This window comes from Orycteropus afer, unplaced genomic scaffold (genome assembly GCF_000298275.1).
Source record: "Orycteropus afer afer isolate SDZICR_OR568_19922 unplaced genomic scaffold, OryAfe1.0 scaffold00075, whole genome shotgun sequence".
Classification (NCBI taxonomy): domain Eukaryota; kingdom Metazoa; phylum Chordata; class Mammalia; order Tubulidentata; family Orycteropodidae; genus Orycteropus; species Orycteropus afer.
The window spans coordinates 9,462,827-9,479,646 of record NW_006921662.1 but is presented as its reverse complement, the minus strand read 5'-3'; the positions used below and the strand labels follow the sequence as shown (position 1 = coordinate 9,479,646).

General features: G+C 46.5%; 1 protein-coding gene across 1 annotated transcript in view; it reads right to left on the bottom strand.

Moving 5' to 3' along the window:
- The window catches only part of LGR6 (leucine rich repeat containing G protein-coupled receptor 6), a 173,025-nt gene that overhangs the window by 59,878 nt on the left and 96,327 nt on the right, over positions 1 to 16,820 (bottom strand). The window contains exon 5 of the mRNA XM_007941135.2: positions 550 to 765. Coding sequence (XP_007939326.1) covers positions 550 to 765 — 216 coding nt within the window. The remainder of the gene's footprint in view (positions 1 to 549; positions 766 to 16,820) is intronic.

The window sequence follows — 16,820 nt, the reverse complement described above, 5'->3', positions numbered from 1 at the left end:
CAAGGTCAGCAAGTAGAATGACACAATCCCAAAATCAACAGGCAACACGGCAGACCACTAATTCAAATCCAGGAACAATAACAAGATCAGCAGGCCGTTGAGATGCAGACTCAGGCAAATTCAGGATCCAAAACACACCAACGAGCTAGAGACTTTCCTTAAAGATTCTCCATATGTCCTGGAAGCAGGCCACACCCTGAAGGCAACAACTTAGCTATTCACAGCAGAGTCCCCAATGGAGGTGATTACAGTCTCATCATGGGGAATAACTACATCCAGATGCCTAGCCACTGAAAACCATGGCCCAGCCAAGATGACACACAACCTTAACTGTCACACTTCTATAGCTCCAATGTCATCTGGCCTCATGATAACATTATGGAGTCAACAGGGGATGAGCACCCTATTGTTATAAAAGAGAAATTGAGACAAAAACTTTCAGGAAAGCACAGAGAAAAGCAAAATTAGCTGGGCTTCCAACCCAACTCTGGAATACACATGCAGCCCCAGCAGGACTCGGCCAGGGATGGGGGGCAGAGCAGCACTCACAGCACCACAAGGCTGGTGAGGTTCTGGAAGGCGTAGTCCGGGATATGGCTGATGTGGTTGAGGGCCAGAGTCATGGCCTGCAGGGCAGGGAGGTTGTTGAGGGCCCTGACGGGGATCTCGGTGAGTGCATTGTCATCCAACCACAGGTGGCGGAGGGAGGACAGCCCCTCAAAGCTCCTCTCTGGAACCAGGGAGATGAGGTTGGCATCTAGGCGCCTGGTGGAAGAGAGGATGGAGAGGGATCAATGCAGGGCAAAATGTATACCAAGCATGGGGCTGGGATGGGCCAGTCAGGACCCCAACAGGGCCTTTGAGGTATCCTTAAGTCAAGCCGCCACCACTTATGGTGTATCCCTTGTCTTCTATTTCACACATATGGCTTTCATTGCAGCCATAATTCTTGGTCCTTTATGCCATACATTCCTATTTATGACCCCAGCCCTCCCTCTTAGACTTGAAGTTGAGTCCATAGTCCATCTGTGGATAACCAGTATTTCCCTATATCCCCAGGCATCCAAATCTATGCCATAATTTCCCTGCTCTGGGTATAACATTATTCTTCCCAATCCTGCTTACTTCAAAGTCATATGTTGGAGGTATTCTCACCACTGACACGGGGAAATCTCCTCCCTCTGGACTTAACCAAAGAAAATGCCTCCCCAGAGATGCCAGCCACTTCCTGCCAATCTTCAGGGAGGTACCCTGGCACCCCCGTTCCCCTCAAGGATCCAGCAGCAGTTTAATGGGGCTTCTGCCAAAGTCCTGAGGCTTCTTGTTCAGTTGATGACCTACGGGAGGTGGCCTGTATGCCTTGGTTGAAATCCTGGATATGCTACTTCTCAGGACAGGTAAAGAGATGGTGAATGTTCTTGTCTGTGCACAACCAGAGACTTTAAGTGACATGAGAGCTTCTTTTATAAGTCCTAGAAACTCTTGGCAGTCCAGCAGAACAAGGAGACTGCCCACAATAGCTTACCACAGGTGTGCCTAAGCCAGAATGTCCTTTCAATATGCTACCATCTTCTGCCTCCTAGTCTGGGACTTGGGCTGAAGCCTTATCACCTTGTCCCTGGGCCCCACAAATTGGCCAGTAGCCATGAGTCAACATGAGCTTTACTATCTGGAGGGAGGCTTTGGACCAAGCCATAGTTCTCCCACAGACATGTCACCTAACTTAAGAAACCCCAGTCTTCATTCATAAAGAACATAAGCTCCATAATCCTTAACCCAAAGGAGAATTGATGTGACCAAGTTTTGAGTTAAAGGGGATGGAGTTGTCTCTTTTTCAATCCCAATAGCATAGGCCCACTCGTAAACAGTCCAGCAATACTTCTTTTTCTTCCCTAAGCCATTTCACCAGTGCCTTGACTGCCAAAAGTCTCAAGCACCACTGAGAAAAACTCCCTGGCTCACTGGTGAGGGAGACTTGGGTGAACTGGCCCACCTTGCAGTTTTGAATACGAGGGCAAACTGACAAGGACATCCCTTGGAAGCTATAATTAGGAAAGACCGTTCAACCACATCAAACCTGACCTGGTGGGCCAATATCCCTTCAGTGAGTACCCTTGGCAGGCAAGGCCTGTCACTTCAGACATGGTCCCCTAATGGTAGTCATATATCCTTGATGATCTGAGTGTAGCCAGATCACCTGGGGAGCTTTATGCGAATATAGACTCCAAAGCCCCTCCTCAGGATTGTCTGGTTCAGAATGTCTGGACTGGGGCCTGGAAAGTTGTTTCTAAAAAGGGTCCCAGGGGTATCTCTCCACAGACAGGTTTGAGCCACTTCCTCAAGAGCTGTTACCTCTAGAGTTTGGAGGAGGATGGTTACAGCCCTTACAAAAAGAAAGCTCTTAGATTGGTTCTTCCCCAAAGGCAGCACTCAAAAACATCAGCTACTAAGAAGACAGTATTCCTGCCCTTCCTATGGAGCTTACACTCTAGCGTGAAAGCCAGTCTGATATTGACAGTACAGTGTGAGGACAGGGGAAGTAGAGGTGCTGTGGGCACCTAGTCTAAGGCATCAGGGAAGGCCCCCCAGGAGAAAATGATGTTTATATAGAGACCTGGTGGCCAAGAAGGACTTGGCCAAAGGAGGAGTAGCATTGTAGGGAAACTGAAAACAGTCTGGTAGGTCTTCAGGAAGTAAGAAAGAAGAGTGAGAAGCTTCAGGAAGTGAGAGAGAGAGAGGAGAAGCTTGAAAGAGAAGAGCAAGGGGAAGCTGGAGAGGCAGATGGAGCTGAAGCTTGCCAGGCCTTGTAAATAGTACTATGTTAAGGGGGCTGGGAAGCCACTGAAGGGTGTTAAGCAGAGGAAGGCTATTACTAGCTTTCAGTTTTAGAAAGATCCCTCTGGAGATCCCATAGGTATTGGAAAGGGGCAAAACTAGAGGCAGGATGATCAGCAAAGAGACAGTGACTTCACACAACCATCTTGTGCAGATGGGGACAGCCACAGTCATTCCACTTGTCTTAGATGCTTGAAAAATGAATCTGACCACCCCAGTATCCAGTTCAAAGACACGTCTTCTCCTAGTGTTGATCCCTGTTGCTCCTGACTTGGAATAGCACTATTCAGAAATTCTTGTGGTCTTTTTAGCATCTCATAATGAATACCTCTTCCCTGCTTCCCTGCTTCCTGTCTGCATATGAAGCATCCCTTCACCTCAGCCCCACTCAGTGTTCTTGGGCTTCCATCAGCCAGGAGCCATGGACAGAATAGCAGTGTCATCTTGCTCCTGTCTCGTGCCTGCATGGAACACAGAACCTGGAAGATGACAGCCACTCACACAAGACACTGCCTGGCCTGATGTGGCCTTCTTCACTGCTGTACCACCAAGCATCTCAGCTGGTCACAGGTATGGTGTACTTACTGGTGAGGGGGACTTGGGTGAACTGGCCAACCTAGCAGCTTTGAATATGAGGGTGGACTGACAAGGACATCCCTTGGAAACTATAATTAGGAACTCCACTCCCTTTAATTTTCTTATTATCTGACCCACAGAAGGCATAAATGCCCTGCCTGATCCTTGGCTTGGAAGCTATATGTCTGACTTTGGTGAAGCAGAGCCCATGCATGAGTTAGCCTCCATCCTGCAGCCCTTCAGAATCTCACCTCTTTATAAAGCTAGAGCACGCATTTAGAGAGAGCGTGATTCCTGTATTCTAGAAGCATTACAGGTGTCAGCTCATTAAATTTTCACAACAACCTGTGAGGCTGACATTTTGCAAATGTTAAAAATGAGGTACAGAGAGGTTAAGTAACTTGCTCAACATCACATATTTAGTAAGTGGTAGAGCTGGCATTCAAACTCAGATAGTGTGGCTCCAAAGTACACATCCCTAACCATTATGCTATATCACTGGCACATCCCACACTCACAATGTTGATGTGACTGGCTGACTTCTGTACCAACCTGGAGTGCTCCCATAATATCCTACTCTATCCTATCAACATCCTCTAGCACTCACATACCTATTCTCACACCTGCACTCACATCCTCTAGCTTGGTCACTCTGGCCTCATCATCTCACCCACTGGGGCATCACAGGATATATCAGATTTCCTCCAGGTTTTTGTTCCTCACCACATGGCCCACAGACCATCAGCTTCAGCATCACCGGGGAGCTTGTCAGAAATGCAGAATCTCAGGCCCCACCCCACACCTGCTGAATGAGAATCTGAGTTTTAACCTGACCCCCAGGTTGTATATGGATTCATAATCAGATTAATGTTTTTGAAGCCCTGAGCCAGAACTGGTCTTTGAGAACCTCAGATGCCCAGGCCTCATGACCACTGGACAAGAGAGGAAGCCTAAATGAGGAGCTAGAGGGCCATCTCCTATAGACAAGGCACAAAGGGCACTGGGAGACCTTGTTCTTAGATTTGATCATCCATACCATCAGGATCAGGACTCTACCTCATTCTCTTGATGTGCTGTGACAAAATGAGTGAATAAATGCCCTCCAAATACCCAAACGGATGTCCTGATGAAAAATACAAGTGAACTAGCGGAGACTTACCAGAACAGCCCCTCTTCACAGGCGATGAATGGGCATCCTGGCTCTCCTATTCCATCACCCCATCCTGTCATGGTGGGGGCTCTCATGCTCACCTCTTTTCCCCATCCACACATGCCCACCAAGCAGATGCATACACTCTCCTCCTAACCATAAGGAAGCCCTCTCTGTGGGGGCAACCTCTGAGTCCCAACCTTCCTAGAGACCACAGACAGATATCTAAGTCCTGAGTGCTACTCAGGACCACACACAGAGGTGGTCTCTGAGATGGCCTTAAGGCAGGTAGGATTTGGACAAGGAGAGGTGGCAGGTTAGGTATCATCTTCTACTTAAAGTTAGAAGAATTCAGATGTGGGAGCCAGGGAGGGGCTAGGCTTGGCTTGTCTGATAGGCCTGGGTTTTGCTCTCTGACAACTGCCTACCTAAAGGGTGAATTCACAAACCCAGGAGACCTAATTATCCAAGGTTGGGAGGGTTCCCCCTTCCTCTCTGAAGCCCTTGGCTGGAAGAAACCCTTCAGTGACAACCATGACCCTAATAATAATCATGCTTCCATTCATTGAGCCCTTATCATATGCCAGGTACAGCACCAACTACAAATGTGTGACCAACACCATGAGGTAGGTCTGATAAATCCCACTTACTGACAGATTAAATCAGTCAGGGTCACACAGCCAGCAAGCCACCAGAGCTGAGATTCAAACCCAAGTTGTTTGACCCAAAATTGATGTGCCTCACAACTCTATGATGATGGTACTGAGGGGAGGGGAGGGGAGAACCTGCACACCTACTTGAGAAAGCCTAGAAAATCAGGGCAGAGGAAGTATACAAGCCAAGCAGACTTCTACAGACAGGCAGGGGGAAGGTGAGAAGAAGATATGAGGCAAATATGACGAAGGGTAGTTCAGGGCAAGGGGACAATCAATCTTTTACTCTCTCAGCTCAGGCAGCATTTGGAAGCTGGTGGTTCAGTGTCTAAGGACTAAGGTTAGCCTAAATATGACTGCTAACCAGAAGGTTGATGGTTCAAACACACCAGCTGCTCTGGAGAAGGAAGATGGGGAAATCTACTTCTGTAAAGATTTACCACCTTGGAAATCCAATGGGGGTCACTATCAGTTGGAATCGACTGTGAGTTTAGTTTGTTTTTTTCCTTCCATGTGCATGTGTATGCATAAGTACACATGTGTACCTGTATGCATGCATGTACATGTTCACACAGGTAACTAAACCAACCCCCAAACCAAGCCCACTGCCAGTGAGTAGATTCCGACTCATAAAAACCCTATAGGACAGATAGAACTACTTCATAGGGTTTCCAAGGCTGTAAATCTTTATGGAAACAGACTGCTACATCTCTCTGCAGAGCTGCTGGTGGGTTCAAACTGCCAACCTTTTGGTTAGCAGTCTAGCGCTTTACTACTGTGCCACCAGGGTTCCTCAGGTAATCGTAGTCCTGATTAATTCACCTTCTGAGTCTTGTGCAATCCAGAGGCAGGGAAGCTTGGGAATGGCCAATGCTGTTCCATGCATGACTTTGGTTTCAGACAAGGCCTCCCTTTCTTGGCCTCTCAGTACTGAACTGGATGAGCCTTCAGGCCTCCTTCTACTCTGACAGAGAGAACACATTTCCTCCATGGCTCACAGAAGTAGGGCAGGTCTAGGGCTGGAGAGAAGAAAGAAGCAAGTGGAGGTGTCTGCAGTTCTGTTCCTTATACTTGGGGACAGGGACATGCCAAAGTGGGAAATCCATCAAATGACAAATGAATAAAGTAGGGTGAACACATGGAAGAAATCAACCAGGTCTGCATGTGTGTTTGTGGTGGGCAGGAGCTAGAGCAGATAGCAGGCTGAGCGGGGAGTGTAGGAATGTCACACAGGCCTAGGGGGCTTGGCAGGGGAGGACATACCCAGGGGAGTGTGGGTGGATTTAGCAAGTAAAAACATAGGCTGTACTGAAAATTTGTATTTCAGATACACAATGAATAATTTCTTAGTATAAGTATATTCCATATAATACTTGCATTTTATCTAGCAACCCTAGCCCGGGGGCTCCTGTGAACATGGAAGGAGTTGTTTTTAGGTGCCACTGAATCAATCTCGATGCATAGAAACTTCATGTGACAGGAAAGGACTGTCCCATAGGGTTTTCTAGGTTGTAATCTTTATAGAGGAGCCCTAATGGTGCAGTGGTTAAGTGCAACCAAAGGTTAGTGGTTTGAACCCACTAGCCACTCCATGGGAGAAAGACATGGCAACCTGCTTCCATAAAGATTCATAGCCTTGGAAGCCCTATGGGCAGTTCTACTCTGTTCTATTGGACCACTATGAGTCGGAATTGACTCCACAGCAATGGTGTTTTGTTTTGTTTTGTTTTAATAATCTTTACAGAGCACATCACCAGATCTTTCTCTCATGGAACAGCTGGATGGATTCAAACCTCCAACCTTTTGGTTAGCAGCCACTTAACTGTTGCACCACCAGGCCTTCTTGTGGAAGGAGTACAGGTTTAGGAATCAGATAGACCTAGCCAAAGATTCCTCATGTAACCTTTGGATTGGTTGGCTCAGCTGTATAGTAGGTTTGAGTCTACCTAGGGGCTCCTCAGAAGAAAAGTTGGTGATCTATTTCTGGGAAAAAAAAAAAAAAAAAAAATCAACCATTGAAAACCCTATGGAGCACAATCCTACTCTGACCCAAATAGGGTTGCTATGAATCAGAGTCAACTCTATGGGAACTGGCTTGGTTTTTTATAGTTTGACTACCTGCCCACCCCAGAGACTGTTTTCAGGTAAATGTGGACAAAATGCACAGCACAGAGCCTGCTTCCCAGCACTTCCTCTCCTTCTTCCCTTTTAACAAGGAAGCCATCAGAAGGTCCCTGAAGACCCAGGGGAAGAGCTGGGCACCTGGGAAGTGTAGGTCTTTCTGCTGGGTTTGGCTGTGAGGACCAAAGACCTCCATAGAGCTGGACTCCCTGAAGAGCCCAAAGAGGAGCCATACACAGGGGTGATACTAGCTTCTAATTTCTCCCCTTTCCCCTCCTTCCCTCTTCTTGGGACATCTTCCCACAGGAACTTCTGAGCCTAAGGTCCAGCCTGAAGGTTGCAGGATAGTCCCTCCTTCTCTCTCCCTGTTCAGGATGGGAGCACTCTCTGGATGGGTGCACTCTCTGAAAAAGCCCCCCCACCCCCTGCCTCCTTGGGGCAGGATTTGAGCTCCTCTGGGGTCAGTGAGCCCTGGACTCCCCTGCTAGCAGCTAGCAGGATCTGCCATGTGAGACTAAAATACCTTTTGAGCAGCTCCCCATTCGCAGGTGGGAAAGCCAATCCAGATGAGCTCGGGTTTGGCAGGAAGAAGAGAGCAATTATACCAATTAAGCTCTGCAATAAAATCAACAACCCCCAACAGTCCTTCTCTTTCTCCCACGTGGGCCTGGGCTACTTGAGTGATTTCTGATTATAATTCTTACCTGAGGTAATAGGGCAGATTAGCAGGGACCTCACAGGCCAGTTGGGACTTGCCTGGGCTCAGGGGAAACAGTGTAACTTCTCTAGGGCCAAACTGCTCCTTGGATTCCCCCAGTCTAGGGCTGATGATGAGACAGGGAGGGAGATAGGCAGAGGGGGAAGGAGGGTTGGGGTCCCTTCCTTCCAAGTCCCAAGGGGCAGCTAGTCTGAAAGTCAACTGGGCATAGGGAGATGGGTAGTGGGGGCCGGGTACCATCTGACTAAACTGAGATGAGGATTTAACAGGAAGCAAGCTGCACTAGAGGGGATTTAGGTTAGAGAGGAAGAAGTTGTTTACTGACCAGTAACCTAGATGGACAATAGCATAAAGTCAAATCACATTAGATCAGATCTTGAAGAAATCTCCTAGGATCACTCATCTTATATGAGGAAGCCTAAAGCTCAGAGAGAAAAAGAGAAATGCGCAAAGGGAGTGGCAGGACTGGGACTCAAACTCATGGCTTCTTTCCACTCTACCAGGATGAGATGACAGATACACATCTCTCTGAGCTACAGGAAGCATATTTCTGTTCGGAAACCAGGGACACTTATAGTCCACCAAGGACTAGATTACTTTAATGGACCCTTTCTAGGATTGCTTTATCTAATCTTTCCTATATCCTACCAGGGAAATACAAGACAAGGACAGAGCTGAGGCTCCTAGTGGACCACCAGCTGATTCATGGGTGTCACCAAGCATTCATTTAAAAGGAATCTTGCATGTGAAGCTTCAAGCTACCTGCCCCCTAAACACAGGTGGGCTTTGAATCTACAGGCTAGTGTGTCCTGGGGCAGTCAGTTGGGGGTGAGTGGCCAAGAGAACAAAATCCTCAAAACTTGCAGGCCAGACCTTTTCTGTCTCACCTGAGTGTGAAAATAAGGAAGAGGTTGATTGAGATACTTTGAGGACAAGAGTATTCATATACAGTTATTATCTCCCTGAGCCAAACCTCCAGCCCCCAGCACAGCCAAGACACCTAGTTGACTTTCAGTAGATCCTGGGGAAGGAAGGAAATAAAGGAGAGGGAAGAGAGATTTAGAGTGAATACACAGTGGCTTAAAGGGGACATTGCAGGTCCTGAGGGGTGGGGAGGGCAGGCAAGGTAAAAAGGGAAGAGTATTTAAACTGGGAAAAAAAAAAAAAAAAAAAAGCCACCACTATGGAAATAGTTATTTTGTAGGGAAAATATTCCATGTGGGAGCTGTTGATTGCCTGGAGGGACCAACAGCCCCGACCAAGAGCCAGCCAGGGAAGGTGAGGTTTTCAACAGAGAGCAGGCCGGCACCTGCAGAGGCAAAGAAGGCCCCCAGGCCTTCCACGGGCAGTGGGGCCTAACCACTAGTGCCAGTTGGCAGCCTCCTCATGGAGGGCCACAGGAGTCTAAGCAGCGTGGTGGGGCTCTCTGCCCACAGTGTGCCCTGGCCCTGCTTGGCAGGAGAGTTCATCTAACTGCAGACCAAGCCAACTCTGCACCCACAGACTCAACCAGTGCAGGCCTGGCTACTCACATGCCTCTGCCTTCATCCACATTGCCACCTTCCCAAGCTCCCCTTGGAGAAACCACAGCCTGCCTCCTGTGAAGGCCCTTTGTGGTCTCATAAGCAGTCTGCACCCAGGTATCTCCTCCATTGCCCATGAGGCTGCCTGAAGTGCCCCTCCATTACAGTTGGTATCATTCCTTTAGCCTTCAATCCCGCTGGATTGGAGCCAATCCAACAAACATTCATTGAGTGCCTGCTCTTATGTCAACATTGTGCTCAGTTTTAGGGTTCAAACATGAATAACACACAGTCCCTTTTGGGAGGAGCTCTTAGACTATTTACTTATTTAATAAAACAATATAAAACCGTAGCTAACATTTATTGAAAGCTAGCTAATTGCCAGGTGTGCTAAGCATTTTACATATATTATCATATTTATACTCTATCACAGCCCTATGGGGTTATTACTATTCCCATCTTGCATATCAGAGAGGTGAAGTCATTGGTCTGACTCCAAATCCCATGGCTTTAAATCCATAGCTTGGAGTACTTCAGTCAAAGCAGAGTCCCCAAGAGGTGCAAACAGTTAACATGCTGAGCTCTAATTGAAAGGTTGGCGATTTGAGTCCACTCAGAGGCACCTTAAAAGAAAGTCCTGACAATCTACTTGCAAAAACTCAGCTACTGAAAACCCCATGGTGCATACTCCTACCCTTGGACACATATGGTGTCACCATGAGTCAAAACTGATTTGACGGGAACTAGTAACTTGTTAGTTGGAAAGCACCTGGGAGCCAGGATCCATTCTTTTTGCCTGTGGGAAATCTGGGAAGGCCTCACAGAGAAAGTGACATTTGAACTGGTTCCCAAAAGTTGAATAAGAGTTTTCGGAAGGGCAGTATTAGAGAAAGGGACACAAGGCAAAAGGAACAACATGAGCAAAACCGCAGAGGCAGAAAAGAGTGTTTAGTGTATAGTCAGTGTTTGGAAGTGACTGAGATGAGATTGTCACAGTTGGAAAAGGGCAGATTATGGTGGATCACATGTTAAATTGGCCTGTTAGAAAGATCACCAAGGCTACCATGTTGAGATTGGGTTGGGAAGGATGGGTAGAGGTAGGAGGCAGGGAAGCAGAAGGGTGTTTTAAGTACATAAACCAGTGACATCCCCATTACAGACACTTTGAAAAACTAAGGCTCTTGGAGGGCAGGGCCCAGCCGAGTGGAGAGACTATAGACAGGGGAAGTAGAAGGCACCAGAACAAATTACATTTCTTCCCAATGTTGAACCCTGACTTACATACCTCATACCTCTCCAAGGCATAGGGACAGACAGGGTTCAGGGCTGCATAATTCCGGAATCTCATCAGTGCTGCTCATTGTGGGGAACCTGGGGATGCCCCTCCACAGGCATGTTGGTGCCCTGTTGTGCTGTAGGAGGTGAGAGGTGGGGAAATCCGCCTTTCCCTCAGCCAATATCTCTCATCCTTATCCTAGAATGGTTTCAGGTGGGGAGGAGAAGGGCAAAGATAGATAACCCTTGAGCCAGGGCTGTCATCTTGAGATGGCCACCTGTCCATCCAGGCTTACTAATAAGGCTTTCTGGCCCAAGGACTTGAACAGCTATTCCCTCTTTAGCACTTGTCCTGAAAGGTTCCTTCCATTCTGGGAAGTAAGTTATGAGAAAAAACCTCCTCAGCTGGAGAAATCAGCCCCAGAGGAGGCTTTTGGAGGCTGAGAATATGGAGCTGTGGCAGAGAAGTGGCCAAACAGTATATCTGGACTAGAAGTAGCAACCAAATCCAGAACCTAACTGTCTGGACTTCAGACTTAGTTCTAGGAATGTTCCCTTCAAGCACCTGCTCTGTGCCAGGAGCTGATGTAACTATAGCCTGGGTAGCTAAGGACTCCCCAGACCCATCATTCCTGCATTTTGGTGCTGTATGCCTCTTGTCTCCTGTAATATAGTGACATCCAATGGAGCTTTCTGTGATGAGGCAATGTTGCATATCTGCACTATCCAATACAGTAGCTACTAGGCATATGTGGTTATTAAACACTTGAAATGTGGCTAATATGACCGAGGAACTGAATTTTTAATTTTATTTAATTTTAACAGCCCTATGAGCTGTGGCTGTCATATTAGACCACATAAAACAAAAACAAACAAACAAACAAAAAAAAAAAAAAACCCACTGCCATTGAGTCAATTCCAACTGATAGTGACCATACAGGGCAGAATAGAACTGCCCCATAGGGTTTCCAAGGCTGTAAATCTTTACAAAGGCAGACTGCCTCATCTTTCTCTCACAGAGCAACTGGTGGATTCAAGCTGCTGACCTTTTGGTTAGCAGCTGAAGGGCTTAACCACTGTGCCACCAGAGCTCCTTATTGGACAGCGTAGCCCTAAGAAAGCAGCCAGGCTCCATGCAAGACATTAGAGATACAGAGATGAAAGAGATTTGGTTCCTGCCCTTCAGGAGCTCATAGTTTAGCAACAAAGATGAAAAAATAAAATTGTAATGCAGTGTGTGTGTGTGTGTGTGTGTGTGTGAGAGAGAGAGAGAGTGAGTTTGTGTCTGTGTGTAGTAAATGCTAAAAATTGATAAACAAACAGAAGGCCCAGGAAAGGTAGAACAAATTTCCCCAAAGAGGTGACATTTGTATTGGGCCTTGAGGAAGAACCAAACTTTCACCAAGTGGATAAGAGGAACAAACATTTCTAGCAAAGAGAAAAATGTGTGCCAAAGTGTTGACCAGAGCACATGTCAGAGGAAAAACAATGAGTTGTGTGAGCTAGGAGCATAGGATGACCCCATATGTGTCAGAGTAGAACTGTGGGTTGGGCGAGGAGTAAGGGCTTAGATAAGATGGAGAAGGTAGTTGGGAAGAGAAATGTGCTGGTCCATGGGTGGGTGCTCTATGAATTTGAACTTTAACTTGTAGGTATTAGAGAGTTTGTGGTTGAAAAAGACAATTCTTATAACAGGTGGGGAGGGATCACTGACAAGAGTCTTCTACCTGCTGATACACAGAGCTCAGGGATTTCACAGAAGTCCCTTTCTCCTCCCTGGGTCAGTTTCTTCACCTGTAGAGGGGGAAGTTACCTTTCAGGGCCCTTGTGGCTCTGTCGTTCTAGAGACCTTCTTTGGACAAATTCTTCTGTGTTATGCCTGTGTCTCCAAGACTGGGAGCTTGCTGAGCAGGCCAATTTACGAGCATGTGGTGACACTGCAGGTGCTTCTAGCAGCAGTGCCCCCACAACTTCTCTCATGCCCCACTAGTATCTCAAGATGACTAAAATTCTATCATTTGGATAGTATTCCTTTTTCAGAGTATAAAATTTACTTATCAATGTTTTATTTTGTTTTTTAATCTGGCAAACGTTCACAGGTAGCCTTTTACTGGAGAACAGCTTTTTGAGAGAAGCTTCCAAACCCAGACAGACTTGGAAGGCAGAGGACTTTGGGCCAGAGAGATGGGGACTTGAGAAGGATGGTTGGTAAGGCTGAAAGAAAGACAGAGGCCAACTATGGACCTTTGAACAACTTTACCCAAGTGCCCACTTTGATTGCTTTTCTCCCCCATTAGACTGAAAGTCCCCTGAAGGCAGCCTCTCTTTCCCTGAAACTTGCCCACAGTGGGTAATTCATTCTGAGATTTTTATTGACCAAGTTACAGGTGCTTCCAGCACTGTTCAAAGGACTGCTTAGAAGAGACCATAGTCATTGAAGTGAGAGCTTCTATGAAAGGGATCTCATTCAACTAAAGAGGAAACAGGGGCTCTGAGGGACCAAATGACTTATTCAAGGTCAGAGATTGAAGAAATTGCAGAGCCAAAGGTTGCTGGCTTTGAGTCCAATGTTCTTTATGGAATAACATATCACTTCTCTCCTGCCCTTGTCCACTCAGGGAAAGAAAAACACATTCACTAACTCTTGCCCCCAGTGACTGCACCATCGGGATAGCATCCCAGAGACCCCACAAAGCAAGATGGCTGCTCCTTTCTCAAGTCACTGGCCAACATTTGGATCCCATCCTTAACATCCCAGCTGTGCCTCTGCACATCTGGAGCCCATGGTCAGGCCCTCACCAGGCCCTCAATGAGAGTTCACAAGTCTTAGAGGAGGCAGAATAAGCCATCAGAAGCTTAGAGTGAGAACTCAAACTTCACTGCATGGGGTCAGGCAGGGGTGGAGGACCGAAGGTGGTTGGAGCCTTGAATTAACCTCTGCATTCTTGCTCATGATTGAGGGGAATAGGACAGCTTAGAGCTAGAGCCACACCTTTCTCCCCTCTCCCCACTTAAAGGGAAGGTCTGAGTTTGTTGGAGGAAAATTATTTCATCAGCTCTGATTTATGCCACCTAATAAGATCCTTCCCCTCTTACTGTCAGCCTTTCAATAGATCAAAGGTGGGATATTAAAACGAAGGCAATTCCAACTGGTTCTCCAGGCTATGCTAATGCCCAAACCATCCTCTTCCCTCCAACTGTCAGGAGAATTGATGGGAGTGCAAGAACCCCGGGAGGCAGAAAAAGCGCTTCCTTTGTGTACATCAAAGGGTGATACCGGAGCATTCCTCCAAGCTATTCCTTGTGTTTTAATCGGCAGCAATATATAAAAATAATTACCCACCCTCCAGGAGGGCAGCAGGGAGGAGACTGTGTGTAGCCTTTATGAGCTTCCCCTGAAGACACAGACCTGCAGATCTGGGCAGAAGGCCAACTTTGTGGGTGACAATCCCGGAATCCTGGGGTGGGGACTACAAAACGCAATCTCATCCATCCCCCAGCCTCTGGCCATTGGATTCCAGACATCAGGCTGGCTTCTGATGATCTTCAGAGCTGTCTGGAATGAGTTTGGGAGCTGTTCTGTGGTTGCTTGAGACATGGATGCCTGCCCTTGGCAAAGGGCAGTGGTGGCCAGAAAAGGAAGAGGCAGATGGGGGTTTTCCCAACTTGCCTTTCCAGAGAGGGGGCAATGATGGCAGAGGCTTACAGAATATAAGTGACATTTCAGAGTTTTAAAGATACTTGAAAGCTGTTCCAGCAGACTGTGGTAATAGGCATCAATCAATTCTCTAGATACAATGGAGGAAAGGGAAAAGAAGAAAGGGAAAAATCTGGCTTCTCTAACCCAGGGTTCCAATTCTTCCCACAATTGGTTTTCTCCTCCATCATTCCCAAGGGCTCCTGGGCTTTCTGTGGACCAATATGAGAACACCTATGTGATATCAATCCTCTCCTCTCCAGCCTCCTGACCTCCTATCCATTCATCCGCCTGCCCATCCATCCACCCACTCACACAGACTAGAGAAGTACTCCTCCCCCTGCCCATGTTGTGATCTTGTCTTTCTCTTGCTCAGAATGATACATGGCTTCCAGTCAACTCCAAACCCTTTTAGCTTGGGCTTTGTGGTCCCTTTCTTGAAATAACAGCTTCATTTCTCAGAAGGTCCCCCAATTTTCCATTTCATCTGGCAAATATGCCTCCCTACCTACCTTCTTGCTCCAGAGTACATGATTTAGTCATCTCTTCACCTTTGTATAAGTTGGAGCCATTATTTGAAATACATATCTCCCTCCTCTTTTACAACGAAAAAACCCAACTCAACTCCATCAATCCAATTCCAACTTACAGCAATCTCATAAGATGAAGTAAAACTGCCCCACAGCATTTCCAAGGCCACCAATCATATCAGAAGCAGACTGCCTCATCTTTCTCCCACAGAGTAGATGGTGGGTTTAAACTGCTGATATTTTGGTTAGTAGCTGAATGCCTTAACCGCCACACCACCTTCTTCTCTTAAAAGCTCTGCTTAAAACCAGGGCTTTGAATTGGTTCAGTCCAGTTTTACTCCCTGATGAGAATTTGCATTTTCATCCCTGATATACTGAACCAGAATTAACATTTTAACAAGATCTCCAGGTGATTCTTACCAATCTTGTTAAAATGTAGATTCTGGTTCAGTATATCTGGGGTGGAAATGCAAATTCTTAGCAGCGAGGTCAAACTGGAATGAACAGGTTTGAGGCCCTGTTTAACATATGGTGCCTACCTACATTTTCTGCCTCTGGGGTTTAGTGGGAATCTGCTATCCCACTTTTAGTGCATGCTGTTATCTGTTGGGGTCTGTGTAATTGTATGAATCTGAAGAAATGGGCCTCATTCCACCAACCCCAGAGACCCCTTGGGACATATATGTCCCACTAGTTGCATCAAAATCCATATTGCCTCAATTAAAAATTTTCTTTTCTTTTCATCCAAAATGCCTTCCATTACTGAAAACACATGATTTCAACAAAAAAATTTTAAGAAAATAATTCAGTCTTGAAAGGGTTAAAATTATTCTCCTTCAAAAGGCTCTTGCTCTAATCCCACAGGCTGCAGTTAGTTCCTTCCAATATTCATCATCTCTCAGTCCTTACTGATTGGTCCATAAGTATTCACTGTACACCCAGCCCTGTGCTAGAACCATCAACACACAGGAAAACTACCCATAATTCCTATCCTCAAGCAGTTCCCAGCTAGGAGGCAACACAAGAGGAACACAGAAAACCAATGGAGTTCTTAACCAATGAAGTAAGTTAAAATGGAGCCAGGCTAGCAACCTCAGGGAAACTTTATGCACTTTCTCACTAAAATGCCTATGAAAATACTGAAAAAGGTGAAAACTTATACCTTGATCAAAAGCAACACTTAACCAGAATGCAACAACGTCTCTGCTAACTCTAAAGTCAATGGAACTGAATTAAGGAAAACCCCTGAGAATGAGTAGTTTTCCTTGTAAAACAGAGCAGGCCTATACATGTATAGAGATGATGAGAAGGCATTCTCTCCCTCCCCATCTGTCTGTTCAAAATCAGAATCCAGAAATCTGGACAGCCTTGTCCCTATATTGTGTGAGTGATGCTTTTTGACATAGCCAATGTACCATCCCCTGCCCAACTCATATTTCTATATTCACCCAGAGACTTTAATTTCTTGAAAAAAACATGGCAAGAAGGAGACCATCGGGCAGGAAGGAGATATGGGAGAGGGGGCATCTGAAAATGGCACCTTCATCCTGGGAGGTGGGTTTCCCACAAGGAAAGTGCCATCTTTCAGACAGATATAGGAATGGCCTTGGTAGCCATGTATCTTGAAATAAAGCAGCAGATGTTTACCTTGACTACACAGCAAAATTACCTAATAAGTTTTTAAAAACTATAATGCCTAGGTCCACTCCCAGAAGTTCCGAGTCATTTGACTGGTGGTGAGA